Here is a 16,990-nt window from a genome sequence, read left to right as displayed (position 1 = left end):
CTTGTTTGGCAGGAGGCGGGGCAAAGACCGTGTCACTCAGGACCGTGGAAGGTTCTGTCCGAGCCTGTGCGCAGGACGGAAGTTACTGGTGTCTGGCCGCTCTAGGACTTCCGGGACGCCCTGTTCGTACACGTGTGTCCATGCACACATGCGTGTTACACGCACGGACAGGGCGCCCATCCCCGAGACAGGCCGGCTGTCCGTCTCCCTCGGAGCCCCAGCCCCACTGCTGGCTCCGCCTTCTAGCGCCCGCTCGTGACCTGGAACCAACCTGTCCTCCACAAGTCCCACTGGCTCTCGCCACGCCCCCCCCAGCAGGGAGTGTTCTCCTCCACACCCCTTCTAACAGCCACGGCGCTTCCCGCCCTCAGGTGTCGGCAAAGCCCCTCACAGACGCGTCCTGGAGGAGCTGCCGTTACAAGGGACGGAGGCCGGCAGCCCGGAGGCCGCGGTGACCGGCTGAGGCTGGATTTGAACTCCCGCCTTTGGATTCCAAATCCAGCGCTGCATCTGCTGCGCCTCCCAGCGGCCTCCTCCAGGTGAGGGACAAGGAGGCAGCGGGGGCCTGCACGCTACCGCCCAGCTCTGATGCGGCATTTCTCCCAGAGCCCCCCCTCCTCGCCGCACTGGCCGGAGCACGGCCGTCCCCGCAGGCTTTTCTCTGGAACCTCCCGGGGCCAGGCCTCAGCCCCCGGACAAGGGGAGGCCGCCCGCGTCTGCCCCAAGTCCCAGCTCGAGCCCTGCCAGCCCGGAGACTCCGAGCGAAGGGAGCCGGAGTCACGGGGAAGGACCGAGCGCCGGGGTCAGGGCGGTCCAAGCCTAACACTCGGCCTCGGGCGCTTGGCGCTTCCCAGCTGTGGGACCCCCGCGGCCCCGCCAAAAAGGGAAGCGGAGGGGCCTGGCTGAGCGAGCCCTGGCCGTCCGCGGGGCAGACTGGGAGTGAACCCCATGCACAGGAGACCTGACCCCCCCCCCCCAGCAGCGCCTCTAGCCACCGTAAGGGAGGAGTGGAGGAAGGACTTCACCCGGACCTTCAAGCCCTCGGAGGCAGCGAGTGAGAGCCGGACCCGCGGAGCAGACCCCTGCCGCCCCCAGCCCAGAGACGCTGCCTCTGGGACGGCAGCCCCGTCCGGGCCGGACCCCCGCGGAACAGGAGCCCCATCAGAGGCTCCCGGCCAGACAAGGGAGGGGGAGAGACCTTGCGGCCCATACCCGCTGGGTGGCGTGGTTGAGCATCTCCTGCCAGGCCGAATCGAACTGCCGCTTGTCGTCCTCCAGGAGCCTCTGCTCCGCCAGGGAGATGGTCTCCTTGGCCGCCCGCAGGACCTCGGTGGCCCTCTGGAAGTCCTGGGTCGCCTTCTGGGCTTCGAGCTGGGCCTGGAAAAGAGAGAGCAGCAGAGTGAGGCGAGCCGCGCTCAGGGAGGGGCCGCAGTCCCGCACAGCTGATGGGCCACGAGGAAGCGGGCAGCCACGTTCCTGGGCGCAGGAGCCCCTGGGCGCTCACGAGCCAAAGGGGCTAGTCCCAAAGGCACACGTTACCCTCAGGGCTCACGAGCCAGAAGGGGGCGCACAAGTGTCCACGTCCCACCCGTTGGCTTTGAGTTGAGCTTGGCATCGGAGGCCGATCCGAACCTGGCCTCCCCCCCAGCCGGACTCAGTGTGCACCCACGGGGGCATCATTGTGCCCGTCGGTGTTCATGGGGCTCCTAGAAAACCTTTTACTACTTCAGACAAAACTTGACTAATTTCTAGCGCGCCCTCTGTAATAAAGGCTAAAGATCGTCAGTCCGGACATCCCTGCTCCGTGACCTGGCCGAGGCCCGCGAGTCCGAGGCCCCCACCATCCCGACCCAGCGGTGGGGGGGGGAGCGGCGGCCAGGCCGAGGGGTCCCAAAGCCACGCCGTCCCCCGGCCTCCTCCGCAGGGAAGCGCGGCGCCCCAAGGGCCGCAGAGTAAAGCACCAGGCCGCTTCCCCTTAGCCCGACCCCTCCCGTTACAGACGGGGAGACTGAGGCGCGATCACTTACTCAGCGCCCACAAACCGTGTGGGAGCTTGAACAAGGCTCTTTCCGCCCTAAGCCACACTTCTCCAAGGGCGCCCTGGGATTCCCCAGAGTCTCCACAGCCTCTGGGGCGTCCCTGGGGTCATATTTCTGACAATGTTTTAATTTCCAACACGTGGAATATCCATAACGTCCACATGGACTGAAGTTCTGTAGAGAAAGTTCCTCAATCTTTTTCAGTGCACAGAAGGGTCCCCAGACCACCCCTCCTCCGTTTTGCCTCCTCGGCCTGTCCCGGCCCGGGGTTCTCAGCCCCTGGGACCTGGCGGGCAGGAGTGGGGCTGGGGGTGGGGCGCAGGAACCAGTGACTCAGAGGAGACGAGAAGCAGCCTCGTCCCACACCCGCTCACGTGACTTGGAGGGAGTCCTAGAAACTACTCACTGGGGGAGCCTCGAAGGGGTTCCGGGAGGGAAGAGAACCCGAGGAATTGCAAGCTTCCTTGAGCTGGGAGATGAGCTGTGGGCCAGGAGAGACCACAAGGACCCATTCAGAACCTTGGCCTGCCGCATAAACGCATTTACTTCTGTGCGACTGCCGCGGAGCCGCCCCCCGCCCCACCCCCCACACCCCTCCACACCCCCCCCCCCCCAGCTCCATCCTGCCTTCCCGGGTCAGGTCACTCGGCTTCCAGAGCGGGGAACTCTGGCTTTCCGCTTTCATTTCATCCAACTGTGCCTCAGCAAAGCGGGGTCACCCGTCTGCCCCGAGACTTCCTGAACACAGGAGCCCCCGGGATCGCGACACACGGCCCTCTCCCTCCCCTCCCCCTCCCCACCACATTAATGGACAAACCTCACAAGCAGTTCTTTCGGTACCAGAAAAGACTCACTGGACGAGGGGCTGACGCGCCCACAGATGGTACCCTGGAGAGAGACATTAGTGTCTGTTCTTCCAAATTTGGACACGCATTTTTAATCACATTAATGTCTGTTTCAAACCCTCCCCAGAAGGTAACACATTTTACCAGTTGGATCTGTGAGTCCCCATTTTCCAGGAAGAAGGGGTTGTCTTGTTTTAGGGGGTGTACGTGTGTGAATGAGGGTGAGAGAAAGGGTTTAAATTCTCCGACATCCAAGTCTGTGATCGGCGTTCTCTGCCTCTAACTAGAGCACCCCCCTTCCCCGCCCCAAGAAATGGGACGGTTCTCCGGGCCACGGGAAGGCCCCTCCCACCTGCTGCCCAAAGCCTCCCCGCCGCCACAGGAGGCCTGGGGCAGAGAGGAAAGAAGACGAGAACGCTCCCTCTTCCGAGCCTCCCGTCTGGCAAGCGGTTCTCTGCAGCGCTCCCGGACCCTCGCACAAGGGCCTCTCTTCAGCTTGGGGAACATCCACATTTTCCCAGAATGCTCCAGGACCCAGGCCCAGTCTGCTTCCTCCCCCCCCCCATCGACCACGAGTGGGGCCAGGCCCCAGGCCACGCTCTGGGACACAAAAGTGACTCCTTGTCCCCCATTTCCCCCCATTCTGGCCTTTGGTTTTTGTCTCTTCCTGTGCCCAGAGTCTCTTTCCCACCCACAGACGCTTCCTCCAATTTTTAAAGGTCCACACTGTTCCACAAGCTTTCATCAAACTGAGGTGCCAGGAACAGAGACAAGGAAGCGAAAAGCAAGTGAACTCCAGCCCTCAAGAGGTAGGAGATACCCAGAACCACCCACACTTGTACAATGAGGCCGAGAGACCAGTGCCCCGTGGCAGGGGAGATTCCAGGGTGGCACCCGGGCTGGCAGAGGTAGGGGATACCCTGGTAGTACCCACACTTGTACAATGAGGCCGAGAGACCAGTGCCCCGTGGCAGGGGAGATTCCAGGGTGGCACCGGGCTGGCAGAGGTAAGGGATACCCAGAACTACCCACACTTGTACAATGAAGCCGAGAGACCAGTGCCCCGTGGCAGGGGAGATTCCAGGGTGGCACCCGGGCTGGCAGAGGTAGGGGATACCCTGGTAGTACCCACAATCATACTGTACTGATGAAGCTGATAGGCCAGTGCCCCGTGGCAGGGGAGATTCCAGGGTGGCACCCGGGCTGGCAGAGGTAGGGGATACCCTGGTAGTACCCACACTTGTACAATGAGGCCGAGAGACCAGTGCCCCGTGGCAGGGGAGATTCCAGGGTGGCACCCGGGCTGGCAGAGGTAGGGGATACCCTGGTAGTACCCACACTTGTACAATGAGGCCGAGAGACCAGTGCCCCGTGGCAGGGGAGATTCCAGGGTGGCACCCGGGCTGGCAGAGGTAGGGGATACCCTGGTAGTACCCACAATCATACTGTACTGATGAAGCTGATAGGCCAGTGCCCCGTGGCAGGGGAGATTCCAGGGTGGCACCCGGGCTGGCAGAGGTAGGGGATACCCTGGTAGTACCCACACTTGTACAATGAAGCCGAGAGACCAGTACCCCGTGGCAGGGGAGATTCCAGGGTGGCACCCGGGCTGGCAGAGGTAGGGGATACCCTGGTAGTACCCACAATCATACTGTACTGATGAAGCCGAGAGACCAGTGCCCCGTGGCAGGGGAGATTCCAGGGTGGCACCCGGGCTGGCAGAGGTAAGGGATACCCAGAACTACCCACACTTGTACAATGAAGCCGAGAGACCAGTGCCCCGTGGCAGGGGAGATTCCAGGGTGGCACCCGGGCTGGCAGAGGTAGGGGATCCCTCTGAGGTACCCATGTTTGTACTGTACCAGTGCAGGTACAGGTCATCACCACCAGAAAGGTCACAGGTTGCAAGGTTCTTGCTCAGGATGGAGAACATTTTAGATGTGGGGAGCACAGCCAGTACCAAGGATGCAGGAGGTGGAATACAGGGAAGCAAGATGAAATGCACTCCAGAGGATGTAGGGAGAATCACACGAAATCAATCCAGAAAACTGAGCTGGGACTGCAAGCCTCCGGAGCCAGCCGTGTTTCCCCTGCCCCTGCACCCTGGTAGGAGCATCTTACCTCCCCTGCTTCAGCTATCAGCCCCGACAGCGCATGATCTCACGGATCTAAGGAAGGACAGTCACCAGAGCCTCCCGTCTGGAGCTCGTTTGGCCAGATGTGTCGTCTCCTGCCTTGGACTGGGAGCCCTCTGAGGGCAGGGGCCATTTCTGCCTTTCTCCAACTGCCCAGCACTTAGCACAGTATCTGGTACGCAGTAAGTGCTTAATAAATGCTCACTCTGACCTCCTTGCCATTTAACTCCAGATGCTTCAGGAGGCCTTGCAGGTCAATAATTGTCAGCGACGACGCTCCATCACAGAGTAAACTAAACAGGACTGTTTCTGCCTTTGGCTCTTACAGCATCCAGGAGAGTTAAGGCCCACGTGATTCCTCCTCCTCCCTTTACTTCCCCTTTGCCTGTGGAATCCTTCCTTAGGCTTGAAGAGCAATAGAATTACAGAGGGCTGATTCAGCAGAATCATAATGATTCCTTCAAGGTTAATTCACAACTAAGATGTCCCATCAGCTAATTCAGGAGACCCTCCAGTCTGCAGGAAGGACCCATGGGACAACAGGCAGAGGAAATGCCTGAGGTGCACACCCCACCCCCTGCTTCCCCATCAGTTTGGATCTTCCATCATTCCTGCTCAAAAAGCAGCTTGCAGTGAGCAAGACCAGAGCCCAAGGCCCCTTCCTGGCCCTGGCTGGGTGAACCTTTCCATAAAGCGAGGGGACTGAATGACCACAGCGGAGTTATCGGACCTGACCTCCTCACCTGCAAAATGAAGAGGGACTGGATAGATTTCTAAGTCTAACCCTATGATTTTAAGGGGGGAAAATGTAGCATTCTCTCATCCATCTGGGACCATGGCCCCAATAAGTATTCCATTTTACAAGAGGAAAACCGAGGTCTAATCCTAAATCCCTATTATTTTCTAGTCCCAAATAGTCTTTCCACTATACAAGTTATACTGATGAGCTTGTATTTTATTAAACAAAGTTTATCAGCAATTTGCTGCTAGGTGTTTGCTCTCCTAGAGAAATACCTTTCCATTTAAAAAAACAAAAAAACAATCCAAAGAAAATTTCCAATAACAAGAAGCTGTCTCCTGGTTAATTCCAAGACTTCCTTTGGGCAAGACTAAGGAACCATTTACTTGTGCAGAGAATCACAAGCTCCCAGATTTGGAGATGAAGGGAACCTCAAAGGTCATTTGATCCAGCCTCCTAGCTTTATATATGAATTAAACAAGGTCCATCCAGATGAGGAGGAAACTTTGCCCATCGGTACAAAGGGAGGATTTAAACTCAGGGCCTCTAACTCCAAATCTATGTCTTTCTACTGCGCCATACAGAAGAATGATTCTTCTTCAGAGTAATTTATTAATATTAATTAACAATGTATATTAATCACTAAATGTTTGACTCACAAAAAGAAAAAACAATAAAACTGTCCCTTCATCTCAGAAGAAACAAACAGAAAAGAGTAATTTGCCAAAGAGAATCAGATTTAATATTGCATCATCTAGAAGAGCAGCATAATGGCTAAAGCACTGGATTTGCCACAAGAAAACTCAATTTCAAGGCCAAGTTTGCTCACTAATATGAATGATCATATCCAAGTCATTCTCCATTTTTCTGAGCCCCAATCTCTTCCTTAAGTAGATGCCATGATTTCTTTGGTCCTCTAGATTCTATGACCCATTCAGACTAAAACCATTTTTTAGCTAAGAAAATTAGTAAGTTAGTGTAGAAATTTACTAAGTGCCAACTATGGACACTGCACTCTATGGACTTAAGCCAAGTCTTAATTTATAGTAGCTGTCCACTTCTGAGGAGTAAATGCTCACCCTGAAAATTTAACCACCAGCTCTTTTAGCCAATGAGCCAATATGGAAGATACAGAAACCAACTTGGGTTCAGAAAATCTGGATAGTTTTTTTCTGAACATGCTGGAGACAAGGGCAGATGAATACACTGCATCAAGCTGCTTCAAGCAGTATCTGTTGTTTTCCTCCATGGATTCACTCTGGTTTGTGAAATCTCTGCTCCTTTTTTCCCACAAAGCCCTCAAAGTAGTGCCTTTTCTTCTTCCTTGATTGCCCCATAAACCACCACTAGATCCTGTTCTTTGCCCTATGAGGAAAGCTGCCTTGCAATTGCATCCTTTTACCACTGAGGTCTTTCTGTCGGCCCCCAGGAGACACTTTCTGGCCTCAGATCAATCCATCAATGAGCACTTATTAAGCACCTGTACTAATGGCCGATGTACTATGTTTGGACAGACAGACAAAATCGATTTAGTCTTTGCCCCCAAGGAGCTTATAAATGATAGGGGAGATGGGTGCACAAAGTAGGATTGGGACTATGATTTCAACGGGATGGAGAATTCCAATGAGAAAATCCCTCTGCCTATGAAGGTTGGAGCTCCTATGCTGAGGGGATTACCTAGGAAATTGAGAAATGACTGTCCTGGGTCATACAGCTAGTCTTTCAGGCTTCCATCCTATATGTCACCCTGACTCTCAGGCACATAGATCAGCATGTAAAAGACAGTCCATCAGGATGGACTCCCAAAGCTTCCCGGCCCTCAGTCTTCAGAGAATGCTCCTATGGCAGCATTTCCCCAAATCTCCATCATTTAAGATTTTTCATCTGTGCTAACCTGAGCCATTCATTATCTGCCTCAGTGCCAACTACCTACCCTTTCTGCTGGACAGCATCATACTTGGGGATCTCCAAGTCTTGCAGGTAGAGAACATGAGAGCTGAAAGGAACTTTCCGCAGGAGGAGGAACTGAGGCACAGAGCTGGGAAATGCTTCCAGGGGCACCTCATCACCTCCAGGCTGTAAAGCACAGAGTCTTCAGCCCGGCCTTTAGAGGATTCAGACAGACTGGTTTCAACCCATTCTTGGCAGCCTTATTTCACATGACTCCCCTTAACACATGCTACAATATGGGACCAGCTCCCCTTCCAAATATTTACAAACCATTCCTTTAACAGTGTGTTCTAGGAATTTTCACCTACACTCAACAGCAAAACCCCATGAGCAAATGGTCCCTTCTTCCATATTTATTATGCAAAGCAAGATGTTTTCCTGACACTAGTCCCTCAAGAGTTTTCCATTAGAATCAACAGGATCTGAATTCAAATCCTGCTTCAGACAGGATCCAGGGCAAGCCATCTACCTTCTAAGCTCTCCCTCTATTCTTTTTCTCACCTGCAAAAAAAAAGAATCAGGTCTACCATGAAGCTCAAAAGACATAATGTATGTGAAGAACTTTGTGATCGTTGTTGATGTTATTAATTATTCCCACAATTTCTCATAAACTTTATTCTTCATTGCTTTGTATCCAGCAGGAGTCTGGGTTACTTGCCTTGCTCATAGCTTTCTCCCAATTTCTCCATAACTCTTCTAAAAGGCAAAGTCCCAAGCTGGACACCATACCTTAACAAAGCTTCAACCACACCTCAAGATCATGAGAAGATTAATTCTGGGATTGCCTACACTGTATTGCCACCCTCTGCCACTGACGGATGACGAGTCAGCATTCTGTAAATTAATCAATTTATAAAACTACCCAACTATTTCCTGAGGGAGAGCCACAAACACTCAAAATCCCTTCAAATCCAATTTAGGCTGTTAAGAAATTAAACCAGAGTTCTACAAGGGCATCCAATGTCATTAAGAAAATGAATGCATCCAATCAGGCATTCCAAGCACTCTCGGCCATCAGGACATGTCATGGAAGCCAACGGAGAGAAGGCAGGGGTCTGCTCTGCAACACAGACATTGAGTCAGACCTTCCCTGGCGTGGGATGATCGTCCTTCCTGAGTGTCGCCTCTCCGAGCCTCTCTCTTTTCCATTTCGGGATTGCTTTCTAACAGGATAAAATAAATTGGCTTAAGAATTAATTGTTCTTCTCCATCAGAGACAAGACAGTCATAAAACATGGCAAAGAAGGGCACTTTGTGGGTCTGTAGCATAGGTGGAGGGCAGCAGTACATTAGAAGTTCCTCAAACAGTATGGGCTTGGCCAGATAGCCCACTTGCACATCTGCTTGCCTTTCCTTGGGAGAAAAGGAAAGAGAGAGACAGAGAAACTCAAGGAGAGAAAGGCAGAAAGTTAGAGAATCAGAAGAAGGGAGTGAGAGGAGATAGTTGAACTCAACGGGGTTCAACTCGGTTGAATTACCTATAGAAACAGCAAGAGGAAGGAACAAGCTCAAAGAAAGCATGACAGTAGTAAGATATAGACCCATTCTTAGCAGGATGGTGCGGTGGAAAGCTCCCTTAGGTGCCCACAAGCACTCCCTCTTTTTAAAATGAGGTTCATTCAGTTCTAAGTTATGAACCTCCTTGCTCTCAATTCCAATTAGCTTCAACCATTTGAATAAAATGCATGAGGCAGCCCTGAAACTTTCCCATCTTTTTTTTAAACCTGAGAGAGGGAGTTAATAGCAAAGAAACCCAGAACTCTCTCCTGCTGTCTCCTCCAGCCCTTGAGATTTCAGTCTGGAATTCCAAGGCAAAAGGAAAACTAATCCACCAGGTACAGACCACTCCCACTCCCTCCTTTCCCAGAAGCCCTAAAGGACAACTGCCTATTTCTTCTTCCTTTTATCATTTTGTCCTCTGTCCGTCCACTCCCAGATGGGGAAGCAATCATCCGTGTCGCTGTGACACTACGGAATTCTTGACAACTGCTGTGATGGGAGCCCTAAGGCCAGGTCACTGACATGCACTTGGAGATCCAGGGATCACAACATTTTAGGGGAGGGAAGGAAAGCCTAATCCTGGCTATACCTGGACAAGAAAGAGCTCCCTCCAGATGCCCTTTGCCAAGCAGTCCTTGGGCCTATGGTAAAGAAATTGAGTGAGGGGAAGCTCCCCACTTCCCAAGGCAGTCCATTCCTCCTTTCAGATAGGTGAATGTTTCCTAATAATTAAACTATCTTGGACCAATTAATAATTTATGTCTCTTTATAACTTCTCCCCACTGTTTCTAATTCTGTTCTCTAAAGCTAAAACATATTACATCCCAAATACATCAAATGTGTTTTCTTTGTGATAGCTGTTCAATCCTTCTAAAGTCTTCACATCCCCAGTTTCTCCAATTGATCCTCCCGAGGCATAGATTTTAGTGAAGAGGTGATCCTCCTCTGGAAGATTCCCAAGCGTATCAATGACCTTCCTAAAACGGTGGCTAACCCCATTCTCTAGATGGGAAAGTTCAAGGACATCATCGCCTCCTTACTCCTTATGCTTTTTCTAACACGTGTTTTTTGTCCCATTACTGGCTCATTGAGTTTGTCATCCACTCAAACCCTCAGATTATTTTCAGTCCAACCGCTGTCCAACCATATTCCTGGGAAGTCAGTATTCTGAAGCTAAATGTGAGACCTTCGCTCTCTCCATTTCATCTCCTTGGATTCCCAGTGTTCTTGCCCATCAAAGGCTTACTAAATCTTAACTTGTCATCATTGCATGTGCATGTCAAGTCAGTGGGCACTTATTAAGCATGTACCATGTGCTGGTCACTGGTCACTGCGAATCTACTAATTTTGCCACTCAGCCTTTAACCAAGTCATCAAGTTATCAAAAATGTAAGGACCAATTGTGAGTCCTTGGGGGCACTTCCACGGTGATCTCCTTCTGAGCTGACTTAGAACATTTGCCTTCCAAGCTGTTCCAATCCATCTAACTAGCCTATGTCCAGCCCACATCTCTCCACCAGCATGAGAGACTAGGAATCCAGGTTACGCTCTCTCCGTGGCATTTCTCTGACTCCCCAATGAGGAACCCTGTCAGAAAAGAAACTGAAGCTAGTCTGACCTGACCCGTTTCTGATGAAGCCTTTCCGGCTCTTTGCAATGACTACTCTCTTTCACAGATCAATCAGCAAGGATTTATTAAGTGCCTGTGCGCCAGACACTGTGCAAGGGCTGAATGTTAACAAATCCATTTCCTTAATAATGCGTTCTAAAATGCCGTGTAATTGTCATGACCAAGCTCAGGCTGGAAGAAGAAAAAAGGAAACGTACCTTCCTCCTCCTGCTGTCAGACTCATTTGATGCGCTGGTTAGTTTATTCATGAGCTCCTTGAGGGTAGAAAGTGTCTTATACCTCCTTCTGTATCCCTGACACTAGCAGGGGCCTGACACATTAAGAAATCTTTATTGAATTGAACTCATTTCAGTCATCTTTTTCATACTATGCTATAAAGAAAGGCTCTCTGGTGGGGGCTTGGCAGGGAGGATATATTTGGAAATAACAGTGATTTAAGAAAAAAAAAAATTTCTAAAATGCATATATACCAGGGAAAAAAGAAACATTCGTGAGTTTTCCTGGCAATAAAAGTCAGGTTTATGGACCTACCTATACTTTTCCTCCCCTCTTCTGTTTTTGGAAAATTGCAACATTTGCCCTTTTCCTGCTGTCCCTCTACCTCCAGGATCTGTTGGATATCCTCAAAAGTAGCTTTGGAAGCACAAGTTTAATTAGTCCTTTGAGCACCCCATCTGGGTCGGTTGACAAACCTCATCAAGGTCAACTAGGCGTGCCCTTATTTCTTTCCTAACTCATCCTGGCCATCAGCTCCTTGTTAGTCATTTTTATCCTGTCATTTCCAGATACAGCATCATTCTCGTCTGCCAAGAAAACAGAAGCAAAATGCAAATTCAGCAGCCTTCCCTTCCCTGAGGTACCAGTGACTCATCTCATTCATCCCAAGCAGCGTTCAAGACTTCTCTTTCCTCCAAGAGAATAAAAATAAAGAAAAGCCTCCAAGTTTGGCTTTCCTCATTCACCTCGGGTCATCTCGGGGCTACTGTTACATACTTGAGGCTACTCTTCTGTAGCTCCTCAAAATTAGGGATCATTTCATTCTTTGTATTTGTATTCCCAGTGCCTGGTGCCTACTATATTTAATATGCTAATTTATTTAATTAGTATTTAATACTTAATATGCTTGCTGGTTGACTGATCCCAATGCCCTGGTTCTACCACCTTGTATACATCCCTCTCTAAAAACTTACAATAACTAATTGATGATAATCAGTAAATGAGCATCAATACATAAACACTAATTAAGTATTTATGTGCCAGGCACTGTGCTAAGCCTAGCATTTATATCTTGCTTTAAGGTGTGGAAAACACTTTATATCTCTCATTTGAACTCTTCAATAAAGGTAGGTAGGTACTGTTCTTATTTCATTTTACAGAAAGGGAAAATGAGGCTAAAAATGTAATTTTGTCCACAGCCATGCAGTTAATAAGTGACTGATGCATAATTAGAATCAGGTTTTCTTGATTCCAAATCCAGGAATCTATACCACGTGGGGGCCTTAGGTGCCCACATTAGTCCCTTCAAACAAACCCCTCTTTTCCCCTTCTCTTTAGAATTCCTTGTGACTTCAGGATTCTATTCCTGAGAGCTTCCACTTCCATTGAAGTATTTTAGTCCAAGATATTCATCATTTCCACCTTTACCAAGTAGTTCCTCTTTGCTGGAGACAATGAGATCCAGAATAAAATCCTGCTGTCTTTTGGTTCCTCTACTTTTTTAAAGATGAAATTATCATTTAAGCAAATTCAAAAATTACTAGCTGCTTAGTTTGGCAAAGAGAGAATTTGTAATGAATAAACATTAATTAAAGATCAAATTAGCTAAAACATAATAAATATGTGTTCATATAGGCAGTCTCCCATCGCTAATTGTATAAGGCCTCACTCCTAGACTTTAAATCCTATTTCCTCTTTCTGACTAGAGGGTCTGTAATATATTCCCATGACAAAATAATTTCTCATTCAACCTCCACTGAACTTCACCCAAATAATTTCCACCATGATTTTTTGCTTCCACAGTCCCTATTCCTGGATTTCCTAAAATGAAAACATCTTTAAAATATACATTGACAGCTCTTTTTTTCCAACCCCCAACCACCCAATTTCCTACCCATCCAGAACCACATAGGGTAGGGACTATCTGCTGTATCTCTTTGTATCTCTAATACTTAGCACATACATAATTAAGTGCTTAATAAGTGGTTTATTGCTTGACTGATTCCACCAAGTCTCACTGATAATTCTAAGGTCAAATTTGCCTCTTCATTTATTGCCTAACTCTGTGCCTTTATCCATAGCCATTTGCAGCTGTGGGCTTTACTAACCTATTTTTTAGATTTTTGACTCCTGAGAACTATGGGTTTGCCAACTGGTATTATTCACACAATTAAATTATTCTCCATAGTCTAGCTTATTCTCCAAAGTTTATAGCTTGACTGATATAAAAGGAAGTTTTCTCCCTTCCTTTTCCTTTTTGTCTACAGTCCCTTTGATTGGATTTATAGAACTCCAGACAAATCCATCCTTACCAGTTCTTGTTGGGTACACTTCATCACTGGCAAACAACCTGTTGTTTTGATATTTTAGGTCACTGCCAGAACTCCAAATCCCATTCTTAGACACCACATAGATGTGGTTAAATTATGATCAGTTCCTGCTCAAAATTGATGGCATATAACACAGATACCTACAGATCTTTCAGAGAAATCCTAATTGACCATTACTTTCATTCTTCTGAACTGAAACATTCGCTGCTATAATGAGGGGCTGGCTGATGTGATCTCGGTTATTAGAGCATATGAGACAGTACTCAGGTTGGGCAGCAAGCCTACATCTGGAAGCATATCATGCCATGCAATGTAGTGGTCTGTCTTCATTTTGGAGGATTTTCAGGTATTAAGTGAACTTGATCCCTCTTTTTTCTGGCAGTACCTGAGGCAAAAACTGTAAGCGTCGGGGTGAGGAGAGGAATAGTGCCAGCAGCCTCCTCCTGCCACCTGGGCTGAATATGGCACCGTTGCTGCTTCTTGCCATCTCTTAGCTAATTCTGAGACAGAAAAAACAATTTTGAATCTGAACTCAAAGAGTAAGATGGTTCACAGGAATATGTTTATACTTCTGTTCTTGCTTTATCTTCTCAGTAAATGTCCCTTTTACTTTTTTTTTTATAAATTTTTTTCACAGTATATATACATGAGTAATTTTTTTATAACATTATCTCTTGTATTCATTTTTCCAAATTTCCCCTCCCTCCCTCTACTCCCTCCCCTTGATGACAGGCAATCCCATACATTTTACATGTGTTACAGTATAACCTAGATACAATATATGTGTGTAAATCCCATTTTCTTGTTGCATAAATGTCCCTTTTACAAAGGTAATTGATGTCAATTAATCATTAGTATTGAAGATATATCACCTAGATGACACTAGTCAAAGAGATAATTAGCCAACTATTATGAAGGATTTCCTGGACGAAGGCTTGGGTTAATAGTGTTAGACTGTCAGTGCTCCTCACAGGAATCCCAAAGTCCCGAGGAGAGATGGAACAATAAGTAGCCTCACTCTGATGACCTCACCGACCAAGAAAGTTAGGATCCGGAGATCTGTCCTAGAGCTTGTGTAAGTTACTGGAGATGGACAACCCCTTATTGAGACGCTCTGTGTGAAATATAAAATGTTCAATGTAAGATAATATAGCCATTATTGCTTGTTGCTATGTTGACATCTTAGAACATTTGTTTATATGTGTGTGTATACACATACATATAAATACATATATATTTTTTTCTGTTACCTAATTTGCATATTGCTATTTAAATTACCAGGAACAGACATTGGAGCCTCTGAATCAGTGGCAGCACTGGTGGTGGTTTCCAGACAACTTGGAAGATCAGCTGGGAAAGTCTGTCTCACTAGGGTGAGAAGGGCTTCCAGCAAACCAGGAGTGGGCGGTGGCAGCAGCTTCCAGGAGCCTTAGCCCACAGACTGTAAGGGGGTGGATCTGGACAGAAGGCGGTCTCCTAAATGTGACTGAGGAAGGACTCTGTGGCTTTAGCGTACTAGAATCTGCATACACAGTAGAGCAGGGACTCTCCTCACAATTCCAGGATGGAAAAGATGGCTCGTGGGCAAGTCCCTAGGAGGATCTCTGAAAACAGCTGCACAAAACTATTGAAGCTTGGGAAATTATACCCTCCACAATAGAAATAGAGCCCTATTTTAACAAAGAATTAAAAGCCGGGTAATAAGCTGGGAAAACGAGCAAACCACAGAAAAAAATTCTGACCACAGAAAGTTACTAAGGGGACAAAGATCAAAACACACTCAGAAGATAAAGCCAAAGCTTCTACATCCAAAACCTACAAAATAAGAAGAATCCGTCTCAGCCATGGAAGAGCTCAAAGGGGATTCTGAAATATCAAGTCAGTGGAGGAAAAATTGGGAAGAGAAATGAGTGATGCAAAAGGAAACACAAAAAACGAATGAGAAGAATTCCTTAAAAAACAAGACTGGCCAAATGGGAAAAGAGGTCCAAAAGAGTGCCAAGGAAAATAATTCCTTGAAAATTAGAATTGAGCAAATGGAAGCTAATGATTTTATGAGACATCACAAAAAAATAAAAGAAAACCAAAACAATGAAAAAATAGCAAATAATGTGAAAAACCCCACTGGAAAAACAACTGACTTAGAAATCAATTTTCATATGTATTTGCTTCTTCTTTGTCATCATAGCCTAAGTTCCATATAAAAAAGGTTAGCTTAGACCATCTTGCTATCTGCATACTACATATCCTTGGCCACCCTGCCCTTCCGTCTCTTTCTCTGGGCCTTCATAACAAAATTAATACTCCTATTGTTTCCTGGAAGGGTTATGTCAATCAATTATTCTATGAATAACTTACCATTTCTATGACTCCTCAGATCAAAACTCCCTTCCCTGCCCACAACCCTTCCTATATATGTGAATTTCCCATTAGAATATAAGTTATTTGAGCACAGAGACTACTTCCTCCATACATATGTGTGTGTGTGTGATTATTCAGTTCTCAGCCTCAATTTCTTCATATGTAAAATGGGAATAATGCTTCTAGTATACTTCCTTCAAAGGAGCTGAATCTGTACCATGAAGACTAAAGGAAGCCACACAGATCAAGCATTTCACAAACCTGAAAAGGCCACACAAATGTCAGCTGTTATTCTTAGCGGGCATCATTCAATATATATCTGTTGATTTATTCCTTTTCACTTGAAAACAAGAGCTATTCCAGGCTCCAGTCAGAAATAATTTTTGCTTCCCGCTTCCATCACTTGCTAAGATCCCTGTGCCCTCCTTCATTTTCCTGAGCCCAGTTTTCTGTGCTATTTGACACCTTCTGTTCATGGTCAAATGGGGACCTACTTCATTGGACAGCCAAGTCTTCCTCCCCCCGAGCTGTCTCCTGTCACTGCCAGAGTGACCGTTAGTAACCTGACACATTTATAAAGGCTGTCTTTCATATTCTCTCTCTGTCTCTCTGTCTCTGTCTCTGTCTCTGTCTCTGTCTCTGTCTCTGTCTCTCTCTCTCTCTCTCTCTCACACACACACACACACACACACACACACACTAAAAATTAAATGCCAAGAAGTATTAATGGAAATGAGTCTTCAATTAAAAGGAAAACTTGGAGAACAAAATATGTCCACAGTCAGTACAGCATGTTCGAAAGCCTGGAGTTCTGTTGCAATCCAGGGCACAGAGGTCAGCAGAGAGACTGCTGATTCTGAGATGTTGTGCCAAGGAAGGCTGCCTACAAGGGTAAAAGTACACCCAAAAAATCAAACCAAGGAGGCTGCTCTGATGCACCGCAGTCCATCCCATTCTGCCCTGCATAAGGAAAGAGATGGTTCCTACATTCCTCACCATTAAGGGAGACACATAGGCCCCCAAGGGCTGGGAAGGACTTCTGAAATGAGCAAAACCAAAGCATCTAAAATTAAGGAAGGAGGTAACAGAATGAGGAAAAAAAAAATCTTTGCAGCATTTCTGTGACAAAGGTCTCATGACAGAGATATGTAAGGAACGGATTCAGATTCATGAGAATAGAGCCACTCCTTCAGTTGACAAAAGGATATTCACAAGGTCAAAGGAAAGAAAACCAAGCTAGCAACT

The 16,990-nt window shown here is 47.7% G+C and overlaps 1 protein-coding gene across 2 annotated transcripts in view; it reads right to left on the bottom strand.

The window, feature by feature from the left end:
• The window catches only part of SH3BP5 (SH3 domain binding protein 5), a 74,311-nt gene that overhangs the window by 19,561 nt on the left and 37,760 nt on the right, over positions 1–16,990 (bottom strand). Inside the window, exon 4 of one of the 2 annotated variants that reach the window (XM_074270786.1) lies at positions 1,213–1,377. The exons of the other annotated variant lie outside the window; for it this stretch is intronic. Coding sequence (XP_074126887.1) covers positions 1,213–1,377 — 165 coding nt within the window. The remainder of the gene's footprint in view (positions 1–1,212; positions 1,378–16,990) is intronic. 2 annotated transcript variants of the gene reach the window in all.

The sequence above is a fragment of the Sminthopsis crassicaudata genome, chromosome 5 (genome assembly GCF_048593235.1).
Source record: "Sminthopsis crassicaudata isolate SCR6 chromosome 5, ASM4859323v1, whole genome shotgun sequence".
In the NCBI taxonomy this organism is placed as follows: Eukaryota; Metazoa; Chordata; class Mammalia; order Dasyuromorphia; family Dasyuridae; genus Sminthopsis; species Sminthopsis crassicaudata.
This window is presented reverse-complemented; position numbering and strand designations above follow the sequence as displayed.